Below are 20,962 nucleotides of genomic sequence, written 5' to 3'. Positions count from 1 at the left end.
CATGTATATTATATATATATATATATATATATATATATATATATATATATATATTATATATATATATATATATATATATATATATAGATATATGTATATGTACTATATATATTATAGCCAATGTGGTGAAAAATATTTTTACACAATGTTTTCCATAAGGATTAAATGAAAATTTGAATCAGAAAGTTTTTGGGACAAATGATGTGATTTAGCGGTCTCATGCGGTTAAGTTTAGGCCAGTGGCGAAGGGTGTACTATTTTTAAGATTGTATCTCCCCATTAACTATATCATTTTATGCCTCATTTTTTCTTATCCTCCTGGTTGATCATTCACTGCCTTGCTCCTCATATTGATGTATCTTGTCTCTGTTAGTGGAAACTGTAATCTGACATGTTATGATTTTTTTTTTTACTTTTTTTTGCTCCATGTACCCCAGATATGTGTATATGTACTAGTAGTATATATTATTTCCCATTTGGTTTTTTATGTGTTTAGGTTTTAAGGATTGTTAGCCTTAAGATTGTATATGCCATTTAACCTATGCAAATTTCATTGTCGTTATGCTTTAGTAGTATTAAGTTTTTGGGGCCTCTTCCCGTCATGCTGGGGGGACTTCCCCACTTTTCGTAATATTAAGTTTTTGATGTGCCTTAGGTTTAGTGTTCTTGCTACATGTAAGAGATTCCCTAATTAAAACTATTTTCATAATTTATGTTTTTTCTTCAGATTACCTTGTTTCCTCGTAGTTTGCAGCCTTGGCATGATTCTCTATCACTATTTCACCGGCTGACACGGGACTGGACTCAGAAAAGGGATTTTGACAAAGGAAAATCTATTTCTGAGGAAGGTCCCGTGTCTGGGTGACCCTCCCTGACTCACCTATTGCTCCCTACTTGCACATGCCAAGTCTGGGGTTAGTGCAGCCTGGAATGAGGTAGGTGGCGCTGGTGTCGCCGAGCTGGCGGTGTTTGGGTGTAGGGGCTGTAATGGCTCACCGCTCTCTTCTTGGGGTTTTGATAGGGAGAAATCTTTTTGAGTAAGACTCCGTGGTAGTGATCTTTCACTCACCCTTCGTTATACCGACGTCTTCCTGAAGAAGACGCTCGATCTGGGGGTAGTAACCCAGCTTTCCTGAAAGCTCTTTTTTCTTTATATCTAGCATTTTATACCTAGAAATTCGTGCTACAATGGAATTTCACCGGTGTGACACAGGACCTTCTCAGAAATAGATTTTTCCTTTGTCCTCCATTATCTGGTTGTTTTTATTATGGTACTGTGCCCAGGGCAAGGGCACGTTTTTAAGTTTTGCTAGCAATCGGATAACTCCTTGAGCTGCATAACTTCCACTGATGCTTTGTTAGCAATCAGAGTACCCCTTTGCTACAAAGCTCCCACTCAAGTCGAGGCGCTCCCCAGCTGTACTGCCATGCCACTACAGGTTAAGATGAGCACCAACCAGAGGCAGTATTCTCCTGCAGTAGCTCTCTTGACTTAAAAGGAACGACAAGCATTTTCTTCATTGCTAGGAACTTTTCTATTTCAAATTCATTACATGACTTATGAGTTTATGTTTTGGAGTAGAATATGTCCATGTATCCCACCTCCTGTCAATGTGGGATTCAGCTATATAGTTACTTGGTAAGTTACTATTATAAAATTGACATTTTTATAATAAAATAAAGTTTTATATGTACTTGCCAAGTAACTACATGATCAGAGCCCCCTCCCTCCTCTCTCATGGACATAGGGCACAATCAAAATGAGATCGTCTGCTAAGTCATACCTGGTATTCCCATTAGTGTGCGGTACTAGTCACCTACACAAAACTACTGAAGTGCTAGCGCAAATTTTGAATCAAGGCTGCCATGATAATTTGAAACTATAGCTATAGTAGTTACTTGGTAAGTATGTATAATACTTTATTTAATCCGACACGATATACAAACCGTCGGTCCTTTACATTAGGAATCACTTTCAGCGTAGGCTGGAAACGGCCGTTACACTCTTGAGCAAGGTGGTTAGGCAGTAACTACCAACAGGTAGGTGGGAATACCTGTCTGCCCGGATGTAAACATTCCAGTTTGCTTTCGTCCATCATGCGTTGCAGACATGGTTTCAGATCTCTCTGCCTGACTGTCATTAGCTCTTATTATCCTGGTGGGTTCTTTCTGTATTATGTGTATATATTACGTGTTTGATATTTATTAATACAAACCCACGATTTGTGATAACCTTGCATAAGCCGTCGTTCCCCTGCACTGTGTCTTGGGTTTGACGGCCAAGGGCATATTTAGAGAAGCATAACTGAGTGGTAATGCTTCTCTTCCAGTAGCCATTTATTTAGATACTGAAGGCGTTCTCATATACAATCAGAGATATTAGATTGGGATGTAATATCTTCTGTCCCCTACATTGATCGGGATGTAAGAATTCGCTTCCCATCCTCAGCTCCCGCCTTCCATGTACAAGAGCATGACTTCTTCCTTCCTACATGTGCTGAGTGTTGTTTTCGCCGCCTGCGCTTAGAGGGTTGCAGGGCTGGTGGGAGGTTGTGGGCGTCGTCTGCAAGTTCCGCTTCTATGGCGCCCTTGGTGGCCTCCCCTCTGTCCTTCTCTCTCCCGCAGGTTCTTCCTTATCTCACCTTCAGTAGAGATCTCTCCTGGCGCCCTCTTTGCTCACTTGTCAGCTTGAAGACCACAAGGGGGGCAGTGCGCAATCGAGTGACCTCTTCTAGGGTACCTCCTCTCACTGCGTAGGACAGTTCCCCTCGTAGCGAGAGGAGTCTCTCTCATCTAATCATCTTTGCTTTTTCTTTCGGGTCGATAGTGAGCCTCGCAGACGCAGCAGTAGTTGGCTGGATATCTCAGGGGACATCTTGCATGATGGAGTCCTGAAGTTCATTCATTGTTGCTTCGGGACCGACCCCAGTACCTGGATGGAATGATAGTTCCACGTCAGGATCGTCCCAACATGGCTCCTGCCGATGTGGATCGATTGCTGTCATTGCTGGCCTTCATGTATGCCGTGGCACTGCCTCTGGCGTATCTGTGGTCTATCTGCTCCTGCTGTTTCCTGTGTTGTGCTCCTGTTAACTCGGCGACAGTCTCTGGGCTGCTCTTCCTGGTCTCTTGCCGCAGCCACCCTGATCGTTCCTGTCGCTGCTGGTGACTCTCATGTGATGTTCCTAGCCATTGCTGTAGCTCCTGCCTTCCGAACTGCTTCCGTAGCTCCTGCATTCGGCTGTCCTGATCATGCCTGCTGCTTCTCCTGGTGGTCGTGCCTGGGGCCGCTTCCGTTGTGTTCCTGCCTAGCTGCCCTGGAGGGTATGATGTCCGCCATCCTTTAGAAGATGTCGGCGTGAAGGTGAAGGAAGCCGCCCCGTGGAAGTGCGTTCCTGGCCATTGTGGTAGCTCCTGCCTTCCGAACCGCTGCCGTAGCTCCTGCATGGGCTATCCTGATCATGCCTGCTGCTTCTCCTGGTGGTCGTGTCCTGGGCTGCTTCCGTTGTGTTCCTGCCTAGCTAATCTGGAGGTTACAATGTTTCGTGTCCACCAGCCTGTAGAAGATGTCGGAGTGAAGGTGAAGGAAGTTGCCTTGTGGAAGTAACCGCTGTCTTCTTCAACTTATCTTCGATTTCGTCTACTGCTGTCTCTTCCCTTCCTCTCCCGAGGTCCAAGGGGGTCCCGAACGGACAGACCTCATTATCAGCAAAAGAAGGAGAGGAAGGCTGCTTCTTTCCCCTTGATGCCTCTGAGGAGGCAGTGGGTCTCTCGTTGGCTCTTCCCGACCTTCAGGTTAGGAAACCAGTTTTGTGTTTTGGGAGCCGCGGGCGTGCAGACCTCAGTTTGCGATCCCGTTCCCAGTCCTAGAGGTTCCACCTCTAAGATGGGGGCTGCTTCGGGCGCTTGTTCGCGAGCTGCTCCGAGTGCTCGAGATTCTATGGAATATTGAGTATCCCAATCTGGTCTGGAGAGTACTCTCCCTGGCCCAGTTTAGGAGCAGTGCAAGAGAAAGGGCCGAGGCACCCAGGTGTCTCAGCTCTTCCTGCCAGCACCACAAGCACTCCCCGAGTGCTTTCCAGTGCTCGGTCGGATTCCCAGTCTGGTGTCTCGATCATGTCAGTTCGAACATCCTGGAGACAAGTTTTTCTTGTTGGCTCTTCCGGCCCTCGGGCGGGAACTGATTTGCATTCTCCTGTGGGGTCTGGCATTTCGGGGGCCGTGAGAGCATGGCCTCTCGAGGCTATGTCCTCGTTGCCAATCTTGGAAGTCTGCGTCTAAGACTGGTTCCTTGCCTGGCTCTTTTTGATTTTTTAGGAAACTGAAAGCAGCCGCTCCCTAGTTTTGGGAGTCCCATGGGTCGCTCGAATTCTATGAATCACGAGCGCTCTCCTGACGAGAGAGAATGCTGGGACACCCAGGTGTCTGGGTGCCGAGACGCCAGGTGTCTGGGTGCCAAGATGCCAGGTGTCTTGATACTGCCCGCCAGCTGCTTTGATTGCTTGGGCGGGTTGCATCCTCATGTCTTGAACCTTAGGGTTCGAGCATGCAGGATAGCAGACACAGAATTACCCCTTTGAACCTTCTTCTCGAGGGGCCTCGGCCTCAAAGGAGTATAGAGTTCGAGAAACTAGCGCTAGTTCATGGCAGACAGGTCCCACCCTGTCCAGTGCCGATCATGTTCACACGATCGGCTCAGCTCACTCGGCTTGCCTATCCCACCCACCCCCTGGTCGCGCTCGCGAGACTGGCTTGGTTTGGCTCGGCTCGCCCCACTTGCCTCCCAGTCCACCGCATACCACCCAGTCGGATCACGTTTGTGTGACCGGTTCAGTTCCGTGCGTCTTGGCTCGGCCCCACTCGTTTTTTCTGAATCAGGTTCTCGGCTCTGATCGAGTGAACTTTCTGCTTTTCCCAGGAAAGCTCTTTGCCACAGCACAAACGCTCTTCTTCCCCCTTGTGGCAGTAGTCTCCTTCGGTTGATTATTGCTCACAGTCTGCCTCTCCTGCTGGTCTTACTGGCAGGACAGGTAGGGGTACTCTTTCTCCTCACCTGTCCTCTTTTCCCCTTGGTTGTTCTGAGAGGCGCGAGATGGACAGAGAGAGCTCTGACGAACTTATCTTCGGAGTTCGGTTGCCTGGCGTGCTTTGGGTGTCGGTTCCCTGATTGTGTCATAGTACAACCAGGTAGCTGAGGAGGGTTTCATTGGATCTGTCAAGGTTTCCCTCCAAGGAGAGAGGTAGAGGAGTTTCACGCTTCGGAAACAGCGAGGGTCTTCCTCTTCAAGTTGCGATTGCCCTCGTTTTTTCGGAGAACTTTGAGCCGACAAATTGGCTCGAGGATCCCCGGGACGACCATGGCTCCCCCAATGATTAATCTTCATCACTTGCAACCCTTGCAGTTCCCAAGGGGCCGAGGGTGTCGGGGACCGCCACTGTCCTGGCTTCCGAGAGCATTCTCGACTAGATGAATTCTTTTCTTCAGAGAAGGAGTTCATTCAGGCCGAGACACCAAGCTTCTCCCCTGTCTCAGCAGATTATGAACTCTTCTCGCCATGGAGGGTCTTGCCGACTACAGTTATGTGGGCAATTCTGGTGCTAGAAAAAGGACTTTGTCCCAATTCGGATCTCCGGTTTTGTAAGTCCCAAGTTGGCTTCACCCTTAGGAACGAACCTTTACTTGGTTCTGCCTTTTTCTTTCTTGCCAGATACCTTGGTAATCAAGGTTTGTACCAGGGCACTGCCTTGTCCTTTGGGCAATGGCCAAGACCTTTGGGTCTTAGTCATCTTGACTTGACCTTGAGCTTATGCCAGCCCACCCTCAACTCCTAAGTGGTCCCAGGCTTCCTTATTTTTGTGGAACACATAGCCCTCTTCTTCCCTTCTAAGAAAGTGCACATAACTGTGTCTCTTTCCACCATCTCTTCCATAAGGGAGGAGGGAAGAAGGGAAGAGAGGAAGAAGTATCAACCGGGAAGAAGTTCTCCTACTGCTGATGCCTGGATGAAATGATGCTTATCAAGTCTCTGGAGCTGGCAGCAACATTGCCGAGACCTGGGAATGGATTCCTTCAGGAGAAGTATCTATTTCTTTTCATCAAACTTCCATCCCGCTTCTTCTCCCGTGCTCCCGATTCGGGAATCACCAGCCCGGCTAGAGCTAACAGTCTTGGTATCCTGTCGTCTTGCAGAAGCTTCCCCATGGTGGAGAATGGAGGTCTGCTTCCATTCCTCCATCCTTCTTTCCTCTTTGAAGTATGAGGAAAGAGCTAGGCTAATGCTTGATTGAAGGAACCTTCGAATATGCTTGCATATTCCCCTCACATCGTGTGTCTACTTACGGATTCACTGATTGAGGAGTAGGTGCACACCTGTAAGACTTTGTCTTGAAGATGTGTGACCGAGACGATTAGTACTTTCTCATCACCATCCTGGACTCAGGGCAGCCTTTTGGCCGTCCAAGAATCCAGGATGAGTTTTGCGACACTCAGTGGTTTCTTTGAACAGGAAAACCACAGCAGTGGCATTTGTCGACAAACAAGAGGTAATCTTTTTTCCTCCTGTTTCACATGTCGGCATTTGCAGCTACTCGAGTGTTCAGCACGATCTCGGGGAAGGGGCCACAGCCAATTCTGTGGATTGTCCTTCTCACCTTGAAACCTTTTGGAGCCCTAAGAAGGAACCAAAGGTTTTGGTGGGACTGCTGTGGTCCTTGCTTGCTGAAGGGGTGCTCGACCAGGTGAATAATCTTGTTTCTGGGCAGAATTTGCTTCAGTTGAACCACTCGGACAAGCTTCTTCCCCCTCCTTTGCCTCAACAGAAGCGATTTTACACGCCCTCAGAGGGGCCATTGCCGACCAAGCAGGTTGACCCGGACCTGGTTCATCTAGGCCTGGGTCTCTCGCTGCAGCACCTTGTTTCAGAAGGGGTCTCCCTTTTGCAGCAAGAGGCAGCGAGCCTGGAGGCTACTGCCATGGCAGCCCTCCAGGCAATCTCCTGGCTGGATCTGTGGTCATTCACAGTATCCAAGGTGGCTGACTCCTGAGGTGCTATTGTTCCTGGAGAGGGCTCTGCCTTCGGGAGACTATGCCAGTCTGGAGGTAGAGCCATCTCCTACCTAGCCCACCAGACGGCAAACCTGTGGGCATAGCTGGTGTTGAAGAGAAGGGATGCTGTCCAGACTCGGAATCGTTGGATGCTGCAGTTGACAAGCGTCGGGCTGAAGACAGCAACTGCCTTGACCATCAGGTAGTGGCTAATACCTCTGGGTCTGTGCGCGCCACTGTAGCCCGACCTTTGGGTCAGGCTAGCACTTCCTCGGCCCCTAAGAAGACCCAGGCTTCGAATGGCACCCATGGGAACACCCAGCCTACTTCTTCTGCCAGAAAGGTTGTGCAATCATGCCCCTTTCAGCACGCATTCCAGTCTGGAAAAAGGGGCAAGGGGAAGAAGGGGAAATGCTAGGGGTGGTGTTCCCCTTCAGCTGCTGCCATTGGTAGGAGGTTGCCTGTCGAGCCAGCTGAGACCTGGTTAGTAGATGTCCTTCAGGAGGGATATCTACTCTCCTTTGAGTCTCGGCCACCCCTCACCAACTCTTCGGTCTGTCTCCTAACCTACGTTCCTGGTTCGCTGAAGGATCTTGCACTCAGGCAAGAAGTGCAAGCCATGCTGAGCAAGGGTGCTGTGGAAATCATGTCAGATCAGTCCTCAGGCTTTTACAGCCGTATCTTTCTCGTAGAGAAACCTCGGGGTGTTGGAGACCAGTCATAGACCTCTTCCCCTTGAAACGATTCATTCGCTAGACTCGGTTCACGATGGAGAAGGCGCGCTCTGTGCTCCCCTCCATCAGGGAGAACAACTTCACGCTTATGGTAGACTTGAGGGATGCATATTTCCAAATACCCAACCATCTATCCTCCTGTAAGTACCTTCGCTTTATCCTTGGGAAGATGGTGTTCCAGTTCAGGGCATTCTGTTTCGGGCTCTTGACCACTCCTTAGGCGTTCACGCGATATCCACCCTGGCGTCAGCTTGGGCCCATTCGCACAGGATAGGTCTATTGAGTTATCTCGATGGTTGGCTTGTCCTGGTGAGCTGCTTGCAGCTGCTTCAGGACAGGGATCATTCTCCTCGAGTTTTGCTGTGATCTAGGGATTGTAGTAAACCTCGTGAAGTCTGATCTCACCCCCGAACAGAGTATAAAGTACCTGGCTAGGCTGATAGATATGGTAGCAGCAAGAGTCTTCCCCTCAGACTCTCATATCAGCAGGTTCAGGAAGGCAGCACAGCTGTTCCTGTCTTGACATGAGCAGCTGGCTTGGCAATGGCAAGTCGTCATCGGTCACCTGTCGTCGTTGGAGAAGCTGGTACCTCATGGGCGACTTCGCCTTCGTTCCCTTCAGTGGAGACTGAAGGAGTACTGGTCCCAGTCTCGTGACCCTCAGTCCTTTCCCATTCCTGTCTTGGAGGAAGTGAGAGAGGATCTAGACCGGTGGCCGGATGACAGGAACCTCTTAATAGGAGTATGCCTGCATATTCCCCCCCGACATGCTTCTGTTCTTGGACGCATCGACTGAGGGATAGGGCCCACACCTGGAGGAGTTGCTGACTTCAGAAGTGTGGAACCGAGACGACAAATCCCTTCACTTCAACATCCTGGAGCTCAAGGCGGCCTTCCTGGCCCTCCAAGAATTTCAGGATTAAGTGATGGGACACTCCGTGGTGTTGATGAATGACAACACCACAACACCACGGAGGTGGCTTATGTCAACAAGGAGGGCGGGGTCTCGCATCCCTTCCGCTTCACCAGTTGACGATGCAGGTGCACGAGTGGGCAGTGGCTCACTTGGTAGAGCTGTCAGCCAGATACATTCCAGGCAAGAGGTATGTAGTGGCAGACAAGCTCAGCTGCCAGAATCAAGTGATAGGCCAGAATTAAGTGAAGGGACCACTCTGTCCCTTCACTGGGACATTTCAGAGAGGTTGTTTGATCTGTGGGGGCAGCCAGTCATAGATCTGTTTGCCATCCGGCACAACAGGAAACTTCAGGTCTTCTGTTCAGTCGTGCCGGACCCATGGGCCACTGCGGAGGACACTTTTCAACGCCCTTCGGACAACCTCGACATCTACGCCTTCCCTCCGTTTTGTTTGACATGCAGGGTAATCAGCCAAGTGTTGATAACCCCGAATCTACGGATGATTATGGTGGCTCCCAAATGGCTGCAGGCTATTTGGTATCCTGACCTGCTAGCTCTGCTCTCCGAGCCACCAAGAGAGATCCCTCCCTGGCTCAACCTTCTGTGTCCACCCCACGTAGAGCGGTACCACCTGGCAGTGTAGTCCCTGTGTATTCACGGCTGACGGTTATCCAGCATCTCTTCTGAGCAGGAGACTTTTCGCACCACGCTGCAACAGAGATGGCTGGATACCTCAGACAGTCCTCTGCAGCAGTATACCAGGGAAAGTGGGCCATCTTCTGTGGTTGGTGTGGTAGATGAGGTCTCTCTCCGGTCGGAGCTACTGTTTAGCAGGTTGAGGACTCCTCGTCTTCCTTCACTGAGAGAAACTTCTCTCCATTTCAGCCTGAAAGGCTATAGGGCCGTACTCTATCTGGTCTTGTGGCTGAAGGTTATAGACATCTCCTCATTGGAGATTTCACTACTGATGAGAAGCTTTGATATCTCCTTGCGTGGGATGTGACTCTCGTTTTGATGAGCCTGACTTGTGCACTGTACGAGCTTTGACGAGAGTCATCAGACAGGGATCTGACCCTCAAGACTGTTTTCCTGCTTGGCCTGGCATTGGCGAACAGAATATGAGAACTGCATGGACATTCCTTTAATGTTAAACACTCGAGGGGATGGGGATCAGTCATGCTCTATATCATTCCGGATTTTGTAGCAAAGACTCAGAACTCATCAATCCCTGATGCTAGGTTCGAGTCCTTAGACGAGATGCTACAGTGCTTTGTCCTGTTAGAGTGCTGCAGCGCTATCTGAAGAGGACTCGTCATCTCCAGCCTGAGTGTCAACAACTCTTCGTTAGCACTGGCTCGTCCAAGAAAGAAGTGTCCAAGAACACGATTTCTTTCTGGCTTCATGAGACCATCAAGAAAGCTTACTCCGCTGCTGGCAAAGACAACACCAGTACCTTCTGCCTAAGAGCCCACAAAGCCAGGGGCATTGGTCCAACCCTCGCATTCCGGAAGAACCTGTCGGTTCCTCAGGTACTGGAAGCGGGGGTGTGGTCTTGACAGACCACTTTCACCTCTTTCTACCTTCGGGACATTGCCCACAAGTCCTTGGACACTTTTTCCTTGAGACCTGTGGTGGCTGCTCAACAAGTTGTGTAGCTTACCCGTCTCCTCTAACAGGACAGGGTTGCATCTCGCCTAAGATGTTCGGTTGTGGATGTGAGAATGACTGCGGGAGTGACTGGCCTCTCCTTCTTCTCCTTCCTTCTCATCCTTCCTCTCTTCCTTAGGGCAGACAGTGGACTCGAGCCACTGCATATTGGAACTGGCGGTCGATGCAGGTAAGTCTATACATTGAGCTTCTGTCCTATTTTTCCTTCAATGATTATAGAAGCAAACCCACTCCTACCTCTAGCAAGGGGAGGAAAGAGACCCTGACAATAAGACATACCCGATACTTGTACTGTATTTGCCTTACTGTCTCCGACTCTTAAGGTTCATCCTAGCCTATTTTTGTATGAGGTTATGTTTTCCTCCCTCATGTGAAAAAGATCCAGAAGTCTGACAATTTATCATGCGGTACTACACTCCGATCAGTTTGTCAGAGGCATATTTCTCTTCCTTGTTCTATTGACCAGGAAGAGAATCCCAGGTTTGGCAGACTCCACTCAGTTCAAGAGACTCACTCAGATTCCTCCCTCCAACCAGTGAGTCTTCTCCTAATGTAAAGGACTGATGGTTTGTATATCGTGTAGGAACAGATCACAGTTTTTTAAAGTAAATTGTATTTTTCTTAACTATACAAACCTGAGGTCCTTTACATTGGGAATTACTTACAGCAAAGCTGGAAACAGCCATTAAAACTCTTGAACAAGGTGGTTAGACAGTACAGGTAACTTATCGTCCGGTAGGTGGGAGTCCCGCCTACCTGTCATGCTGTGCAGATGTGTTTTCAGAGCTCTCTGCCTGATTGTCATTATGCTTTTCTTTCCCGGTGGGATCCTGTGTTGTTTTGTGTGTGTATTTTGTTTGATATTTTTTAATATACAAACCCACGATTTTGATAGCCTTGTGGTAAAGCCGTCTTTCCCCATTGTGTGTGTTTCTTCGGGTCAGCAGGCAGGGGCGTATATTTTCGCTCCCCTATCATTCAGGCATCACGCCCTCCGCTCCTTTTACTGGAGCATGAGTGTAAATTTCTTTCTAGTGTGAGTGTTTCTCTTCACCGCCTGTGCTGTGGGTAGCTTTGCCAGGAGGAACTTTATCGAGAGGGGGTTGCTGGGTGTCGTTAGGAGGTTATTCGCCTCCGACGGCGCCCATGGTGACTGCCCCTTTGCTCCTTCTGGTAGCTTCCCTTCTGGCTATCTGTCCGCCATCTTTTAGGTAGAAAAAGGAAAAGCAACCTGGAATGTCTATCAAAGGCAAAGGCAGAGGAATAGGTAGATACCAATAGGAATTGTATGGTTGGGGGTCAGCTTCGACGACATCATAGACAATGAAAGTTTTCCTTGTGGGGGGACAGCATTATTTATTTGTGCAGAAAGGCCCTGTTAATGGGACCCATAGAGAAACATGCCTATTTGCCACCAAGTACGTCTCTTCTGTGTCCTCAAAAAGGATTCCTCTGAAAGAAGAATGGTCCTCAACCAATCAACATTGAACAAGCACATTGTTTGCTAAAAGTTTCGGATAACTGCCGTTGCCCAAGTACATTGAATCATTCCAAAAGGGACTTGGACAATTTGTATAGATCTGAAAGACACATACTGGCACCTCCCAATCGCTGTTCCCGTCTGCCCCTTCCTAAGGTTCCATATAGGGAAAGATGTGTACAGATTCAAAGTCATGCCCTTTGGGCTAAACATTGCCTAAAGAATATTTTACAAAATTAGGAACGGTATTCATTCGAGAACTCAAACGAAAAGGAATACAACTAATAGCCTACCTAGACAACTGTTTGATCTGGGGGCCCACAAGAAAAGAGTGCTTGAAAAACCTAAGAGCAATGGTCAAGAGACTACATTCATAAGTTTTTATAATAAATTGGAAAAAAATCCTGCCTCACGCCCAGCAGACACTTTCAGTGGCTGGGACTGTGTGGGGATACTCTTCAAGGCCTGTTGTCTCTCCCCATCATACTCAAAACAGAATAAGGCAAGTCCTCAGAAGGTTCCTTGCACAGCCCAGAGTTTCCAGATGGCAATTAGAATGTATGATGGGCCTGCTGCAGTTCACATCAGTAATAGATCCAATATTGTACTTAGATTGCAAATAAAAATGTGAACAAGTTCTGGCTATCGCATGCAAGACAAAAGATGCGAGACCGACCTCATCAAAAGATTAAAAAAGTTGGGGAGATATTTCGGACTTGGATCCGAAAGGAATCTGGCGAAACAGGTCACTCTGACAGCTCTGTCTGTACGAGTGACAATACACACAGATGCCTCATTGACAGGTTGTGAGGACATGAGGATCATCAGGTGGCAGGGAGGTGATCAGTTACTCTGAGGAATTCATATATCAATTTCTTGGAGGTGATGGCTGTCTTTTTGTCTGAAAAACTCAAACCTCCAGAAGAGAGAGAGCATGACTACAGTGTCTTGCATCAAGACGTCGGGATCACGTTCACCTCCTCTCAATATGATAATGCTAGCCATCTTTTGGATGGCACAAGCAAGGAAGTGGCACCTTTCTGAAATTCACCGCACAGGGGCGTCTCAGTGTAATAGCAGACTCTCTATCAAGGAAAACAACAGCCTCAACAGAGTGGCTGTTGGACAACCACTATTTTCAAACAATAGCCAACATGCCACCAGGCATGTTTCTAATCTTTTAGCTTTTGATTTCATTGTTTTGGCTGTATGCTGCTTTCATGGTATCATATGTTTGTATTTCCTAGGATGGGTTCCACTAGAAGCAAGGCTAAGATTGTGCAGAAATGATTACTCTGTTAGCAAGATGTTTAATTTTGAATTAGATAGACACATTGTGAGTGCCAGCTGTTGGGATAGTGAGATCTTGAGAATAGGTGTGAGGAATTAGGGGTTGGTCAGAGGACTTAATGCTTAAGTTTCTTAAACATGAAAAGAGAAAGGAAGCAGATAGAGTGGGAAAGCAGATAGTTAGATCAGGGCATGAATCAGTCTTTTCTCCTAGTAATGTCAGGAATGTGGTCATCAGAGGAAAAAGAGTTGCATATAAGCAACCTCAAACTCTTGGCTGTATGAAAGAGTCTTCTTCAGTGAGGCCACCTGGTCAGAGATAGGATCATAGCGGTGTTTTCAAACAATGCAACCTCCTTGCTGTACATCAGGAACCAGGGCAGCACAAGGTCAGAGACAGTGTTTTTCATAGTGGAGAAATTGCTTTTTTGGGTAGAAGCATGGAACATAGTATTGGTTCCTCAGTTCATTCTGGGGGAAGACAACATTTTGGGGGTCAATTGATTGTTGTGGCCACTACATCCAAAAGTATGCCAGTTGCTGTGGAGTCTGTGGAGAGCTCCAAACATAGACTTACTTGCAACAGCATTGAAAAAGAAACTGCCAGTGTATGGTTCCCCATTCCAGGTCCCTCAGGCTTGGGCACTGGATGTGATCTTACTAGACTGGTCCAATCTAGATGTGTATGCTTTTCCTTCTTTCACTGTAATAAGTGTGCTGAACAAGTTTTGGGTAGCACAGATAGCCTGAGAGCGAATGCTTTCCTGACCTTCTAGATCTTTTGGTAGCTCACCCTGGAATTTTTCTGTCAAGGAAAGATCTACTGAGACAGCTGAAAAGTTTCATGAAAGTATCTGCATATACGCTGACTGCTTTGAGATTCTTGACTGTCTCCTTAGAGTTGGAGGATTTTCTAAAGCATCTCTGCAATCTGTCCTTAAATCAAAATTAGACTACCTTAGCCTATATCAGAGGCAGTGGCTTGTGTTCGGTTCCTGGTGTTGCTGTAGAGGGATTTCCAGTACCAATGCCTCTATAGATAACACCATAAAGTTCATCTGTTTTCTTAGATGTAGTAAGGGACTCTCGGTACCTGTTACTCAAGGATACAGTACCATGCTGTCTTCGATATTCCATGAGGAACCGTTGGATCTTTCTAACACTCTGCACCTTAAGGAGGGGATGAGATCAGTTTAAATTGAAGCCCCTAGAGTTCAGTATCAATCTCTCTCTTGGATTTTAGACTACAGTCAACCCCCCATATTCACGGGGGATGCATACCACAGCCCCCGCGAATAGCTAAAATTTGCGAACACTTCAAACCCCTCTAAAAACACTTAGAACTGCCTTTTTTGATAGTTCAAACTCAAAAAAAACTAAAAATGCTCGTACCTGAGTATTTTAATAGTTTGATCACATAAAGTGCATTTAATCATGAAAATTATATGAAAATACAGTAATTATTGAATATTTGTCAGTGAAAAATACCACGAATGGGCAAATTTTTTATAAGTAATGTGTATATATGTTCCATAGGAAAATCCGTAAATCGGTGAGTCTGAAAACGTTTTTACTGACACATCCCTTTGAGCCTTTGGAATTAACGTGTTTGAAGTATCTGACTATGAAAATCCTCTTTTGGATAGCATTAGTGGCAGCTAAATGAGTAAGTGAATTACAAGCATTCTCCTATGAAATAGGTTTTTTCTAAATGGGATGGTAATTTATCATTTTTGCCTTGATTCACAGGTAACAACATTGTTAATGCTAAGCTACTACTGAGAATGGTAAGAATTATGAATTTAATTTCTTTAGTTGGGAATGAAGAGGAGGCTCTTTTCTGCTCCGTTGGGGCAGTTCAGATTTATTTTGGTAGATTAAAGCCTATAAGGGACAAAGTTAACCATTTATTTTTAGGTGTTAGAAAACTGAATACTCCCCTGTTTAAGAATGCAATGTTTTTCTTGATTAAGTATCTAATAAGTCTAGTAATTGAGAAACTTGACCCAGATTTATTACCTTTGTGGAGGGTAAATACTGTATTCTTAGTGTAAGAGCCATGGCTACTTCATTTAGTTTTTAAAAATCTTGTCACTTGAGGACGTGATTAATGCGGCTCAGTGGAAGTGCAATTCAGTCTTTCCTGCTTACTACCTTAAGGATGTTGAAAAGACCTTAGTCTGCTAGTGATATGATAGCGGGTTTTGTTTTAAATCCTGGTTTGTGTTTTCAGGGGTGTACATAGGTACATATGTTCTAAAGGAGCGTACCCTTATGTCATTAGGTATTTATTTTCATCAACTGTCATTTTTTGGGCTTGTGGATCCAGGCACAGGGGTCTTTTCACACCACTTCTGTTCATGCTGGCTGAAACTGAAGCAGTTTTCTCTGCAAGGCTGCTGTTAGCTGCACACATATGAGATCCTTGCTCCATTAATGGAATCCACCTTCTGGCAACAGTAAGATCCAAGAAGGACTCCAGATCAGGTAAGAATGGTTCGAGTTTCATGTAAGAAGCTCTTAGCTCACTTAGCAGAATGGACTTTGTCTAGCTGCACTACACATTATCTTATTCTCAATGTGGGAATCAGCTATCTTTAACAGTAAGTAAGATTCATCCCAAATAATTTAAATTTTCAAAATAAAATTTACTATATGGATACTTACCTACTTTTGAAATACTGTACATAGATCCCTCCCAGCCTCCCCACAACTAAGTGGACTGTCAGGGAGAATTCTGACAAGAGTTCAAGCATTCAAAGCACATCTGGTAGATAATAGGTGAACTAGACAGTCATCCAGGTCAGCCATGGTCCTTTTTTATTTTGAATGCTGACGTGCCTCATGATGCCAAGATATCTTTAGCAGTAGGGAAGTTTCCAAATAATCAATTTTATTGTGAAAATTTATATATTTTTAAAATTTGGGATATTTCTTTTTGTTATTAATTCTTATTTTTTTCACATGCAGTATCTTCAAGTCAACTTGTATGCAAGAAATCTTCCACTAATAATGGATACAGCTATGCTTCATGAGGACAAAACACTTTTGGAGAAGTGCAGTGAGGTAATGTAAATATGTTCCTGCAACAAAAAACTAACTTCCTGTTTTAGTCAATCCTTAACTCATGGTAGGCATGATTGGCCAACAGTTAATTACTTACCAAGCAAAACTTCATTAGAATCTGGGTGTACATAGCCCAACCAGTGTGAGTACTGGCCATGTCCAATCACCTTGCGGCTCTTGTTCTTGGATTCAGTATATCATTGAATGTTCTTCCTCTCTGTACTGTGATCTTCTACATTCAAAAGTTAATTTACATGTTGCATGTTTACTGTTAATATAGGTACAGTATAATCATTTAGTAAGATTATTGTCCCTTTGTATGAGATTTCATAAATATGAAGTTATGTTGGTGTTACATTACTGAGGCTTACCCAGAAAGCAATTTTTTAAATGAATCTTACCTCTCTGTTATGATAGCCATACTGTATTCCTCATACCAGCGAAAGATCAGAGTGTTAAAACTTAAAATTGATAGGATCATCTAGTTTAAACCATATTTTAACCTATCCCCCCTCTGAGTGAACTGTTGGATCGTGCATACTATATCATTTTCAGTTTGTCGTCTTGTCATTGGATTGCAGGGATGTATTGGAAGAGTGCTGTATGCATATTCTCATTACCAATTTTGATAGTTTTTTTTTATTTTGGTCTTATATTAAGTTGGTTTTGTCTGTTATTTTGGATGTCTACTTATGAAGATAACATCAAAACATGTAGGATATGTAAGGTAAGAGAGTGTAACACCTGTCCTTACTCTTCACCCTATGATGGTCAAGACCTGTGCATAAATTGTTGGAGCAAGGATTGTTCCTTCAAAGACCATTGCAGTCAGTGTGCTGATTGGCCAGATGATGTTATGAATAATTATTTGAAGTATGAAAAGAGGCAAGAAGCAGACAAGAATATGAACAGACAGAAAGAGAGTCTTTCTAAGCAAGGATAGGAATTAAGAGCTCTTAGTTTTCTTGACCTTTCGGAGAGTAGTTTTTCCTTTTCTCCCAGTGTATCTAGTAATCCTTCTCCTTATAGGTATTTTTTCTCTACCCTTTAAAGCTTGTCATATTGATCAGCATATGAAGTTTGGGAAGTCAGAATCCGATGTAGCAGGTTCTTCTTCAGGTTTCCCATTCCAGTAAAGGGAGAACCAACTCCCTTCCTCTATGTTAGTGATACCTTAGCCATACCCTGTACTTGCTCCCCTCAGTGTTGGAGTTAAAGGGAAGCAGGGCATTTCAGGGAGAGGAAGTGGTATGTGGCCATAGACTTCTTCCTCAGACCAACCTGGCGTGAGTTGTGTATAGGTTGGTGGTAGTTTAAATAGATTTTAGAGGCAAGATGTGGGTGATTCAGTTGTAACTCAGTGTGTTAATTCTAGACTTAATTGTGTGTCTCCCAGGCTTTCCAGGATGCTGCTGACTCTTAGCAGGCCATGCCCGGAATCCTAGTCTGGTTCTCAATTTACTTGTAACACTTGTTTGGAAACGTATCCCTTGAAAGGTGCTTCGTATGGCTTCCCAAGGGTACTCTTCTGGTGCCAGGCTCTGTTGTTCTCCTTCGCGGTCTTCTAGACATGCTCATTCTGCCAGTTAATTCCCATGTAATTTTTCTGATGTGCGTAAGGTTTATTCACACAGCAGGGAATGAGCGTACGATCATGTATATCAGTTTCCTTGTTCTCATCATTCTTTCTCTTCTCATAAGCTTTTCACTGCACCTTGTTGCCTCAGAAGTTGCTGCAATCTTCTCATGAGAGTTTGTATCAGTCAGCTTGTTCTAGATCGCAGTCATCTGTGGTGTCTTACTGTGTTAAAGCATCAGACTTGAGTTGTCAATCTCTTGTGGATCACACCACCTTTTTTATCCCATCTTTTGTGTCTCTGACTCTTCACAGACATTCTAGGAGTGTTCAGGAGCCACATTCACCATAGCAGTCTTCTCTGACACTGATGGTTCCTTCCCTATCTTTTATGTATGCTAGGCCTTTTCAGGCTTCTTCAACTTGCAAGCAGATTCCATATCCTGGCCAGTATGCCAAGATACCAGAACTGAAGATCTCCTTGTATGTCTTCCCCAATAGAGATCAAGAGTCATACATTGAGATAGATACCCTAATATTGGGTATGAAGTGAACCTTGCCACTGAAGTTTTTCCTCTTAACTCTGGAAAACTCAGGCCCATCCTTCTATCCCTTGAAATCCCTGTCCCTTCCAGGGACTATGGTCCTTCATTAGACTCCCAAGCATTCGCCTGGCACCAACAGATGTGGCTACCCAGATCCAATTTGCCCAGGACAGTGGTCTGTAATAAGGAAATTCTGTCCAAAGCATGTTAAGAGTTTCTGAACAAAATAATGCACAGTATCAGATAAGCCCTCAATACTGAGGAACACTACATCAGAGATACTGTTGAGGAGTCCTGATTGGAATTCAAAACAGCTCTGAACACTGATTTAAAGGTTATTTCCAGTACTTTTTAGTCTTCCGAAAAAGAGACTAGAAAGTGTTCTTAAACCACTTGTGCAGGAATTAATCCATGCAAAAAAAAAAAAGATCCTGGGAGCAAGCTATTGTAAAAAAAAACCCAAGGGTAAAGAGAAATTAAATCTTGCATAGATCCTTTTAGAGTTAGAAGACTCACAGAGGTATGGCCCCTGTTTTCATAGTTTTGAGTGATTCTAATACTATGGCCAGTTTGGACTGTAACTCCCTGAAGCTAGGAGACCTTTTTGCCAACTTTATGGTGGCACTCTTAAGATTTTATGGAGTAGCACCTTAGGGTCCGGAATGAGTTGTGCGCTGCAATTTCCTGTCTACTGCTGTCCAAGTGCTTTTTGTTCCCCCCATGTGGGGCTGCTTCTGTTGATCTGAAAGAGACATAATAACATGTTCCAATTTAATTACATGTCGACCACCACTAATCAGGTAACTATTAATCCGGTTCCATCACTAATCTGGTACTAATTTTGGTTAGCACAATTGAAAATTTTTGCGGGTCACCACACCAACCTGACACTGCTGTTTGTTGCTGCTACTTGTGTGCCTATGTACGTTCACTACATGCAAGGTTGCGTTTATCTTTTGGGTTGTAAAAAAATTAGCAAATGCACTAAAAATATACATAAGAATAGCATAAAATGAGAAAATCATAATCATAACAACACAAAATAAAGGCTGCAGGAAGTTCTCCAATGCCAGTGAATGAGTTTGTGCATATATATATACCATACTTACAGGATTGCGTTTATCTTTTGGGTTGTAAAAATAGAAAGTGAGAAAATACAGTAAGAATATAAATGAGAATAGCATAGAATATAAATTAAAAAGAATCATAAGCGTAACACCAGAGACGCCAGAGAATGAGTTTGTTTGTTCATACATACCCTATATACATGATTGTGTGTATCTTTTGTGTTTTAAGAATAAAAAGCGAGAAAATACAGTAAAAACATAAATGAGAATAACATAAAATATAAATTTACAAAATCATAAGTGTAACAATATGAACCAAAACAAGCTGTATTAAGTTCCCTGATGCCAGTGAATGAGTTTATGTGTTTGTACGCACGCTAGGCACGCAATTACTTTTGTCTTTTGGGGTGTAAAAATAAAAAGTGAGAAAATACAGTAAAAATATAAATGATAATAGTGTAAAATATAAATAAAAGCATCATAAGTGCAACAACACCAGTCCAAAAACAAGCTGTAGTAATTTCTCCGATGCCATTGAATGAGTTTGTGTGTTCTTATATATACTAGGCACATGATCGCATGTATCTTTTGGGTTGTAAAAATAAAAAGCGAGAAAATACAGTAAAAATTTAAATAAGAATATCATAAAATATAAATAAAACATCGTAAGTGTAACAACAGCAACCAAAGCCAACCTGTAGCAAGTTCTTCAATGTCAGCAGATGAGTTTGTGCTTTCATACATATGCGAGGTTGCATTTGGGTTTACAGTATACATACGCGAGGCACATGATTACGTTTATCTTTTGGATTGTAAAAATAAATGATAAAATGCAGCAAAAGTATAGATGAGAATGGCATAAAATATATGAAAAAATCTGAGATAAAGAAAATGGGAATCCTGACAGCCCTTCACCTAACATGTAAATGTGCTTAGTTGCAAATTCCATCTCTTCACCTTGGAAGCATCAGTGATGAATTTTGTTGTGTAAGTCAACAGAATTACTTGTACCATTTATTTTGCCTGTGCTTTATTAAAATTTCACTCGATTTTCATTTAATATTTTACTGATTTACAGGGTATTTTAAAGGTAGGATGAAGTGGTTAACTATTGGGTTAAGTTTATTCTAACCTAAACAGCCTGTAATCTGGGATAATCACTAATTTGGTACCCTGTACCATCCCCTTCCACCCCTTTCTAGGGTTTTGGATAGGGAAGGATAGGTTTCAGATTTAAGATCATGCCCTTTGTGTTAGATATAGCACAGAGAAGTTCATAAAATTAACTGCAATAGTTGTTCAGGAACTCAGAAAAGAAAGCATTCAGCAGTCTACCTAGACAATGGGCTAATCAGGGAGCTTCCAAAAAAGTGTCTATGAAACCAGGGAGTGGTAGTCACCAGACTCCAGTTAAAGGGTTTTCCGATAAAATGGAACAAGCCCCACCTCACATCTGGTAGGCATTTGTGTGGTTAGGTCTTTGCAGATATCCTTTGTGCTTGGTTGTCTTCCTAGCAAAATTCAAAGCAAAGTAGAGAAGGATCTGTGAAGGTTTCTTACCCAATCTGAGGTTTT

The 20,962-nt window shown here is 44.6% G+C and overlaps 1 protein-coding gene across 2 annotated transcripts in view; it reads left to right on the top strand.

Moving 5' to 3' along the window:
• The window catches only part of LOC136851636 (BTB/POZ domain-containing protein 6-like), a 173,808-nt gene that overhangs the window by 86,240 nt on the left and 66,606 nt on the right, over positions 1-20,962 (top strand). For both annotated transcript variants that reach the window (XM_067126032.1, XM_067126033.1), the window contains one exon: positions 16,104-16,199. In XM_067126032.1, the coding sequence (XP_066982133.1) occupies positions 16,104-16,199 (96 nt within the window). The remainder of the gene's footprint in view (positions 1-16,103; positions 16,200-20,962) is intronic.

Source organism: Macrobrachium rosenbergii, chromosome 23 (assembly GCF_040412425.1).
Source record: "Macrobrachium rosenbergii isolate ZJJX-2024 chromosome 23, ASM4041242v1, whole genome shotgun sequence".
Lineage (NCBI taxonomy): Eukaryota > Metazoa > Arthropoda > Malacostraca > Decapoda > Palaemonidae > Macrobrachium > Macrobrachium rosenbergii.
This window is presented reverse-complemented; position numbering and strand designations above follow the sequence as displayed.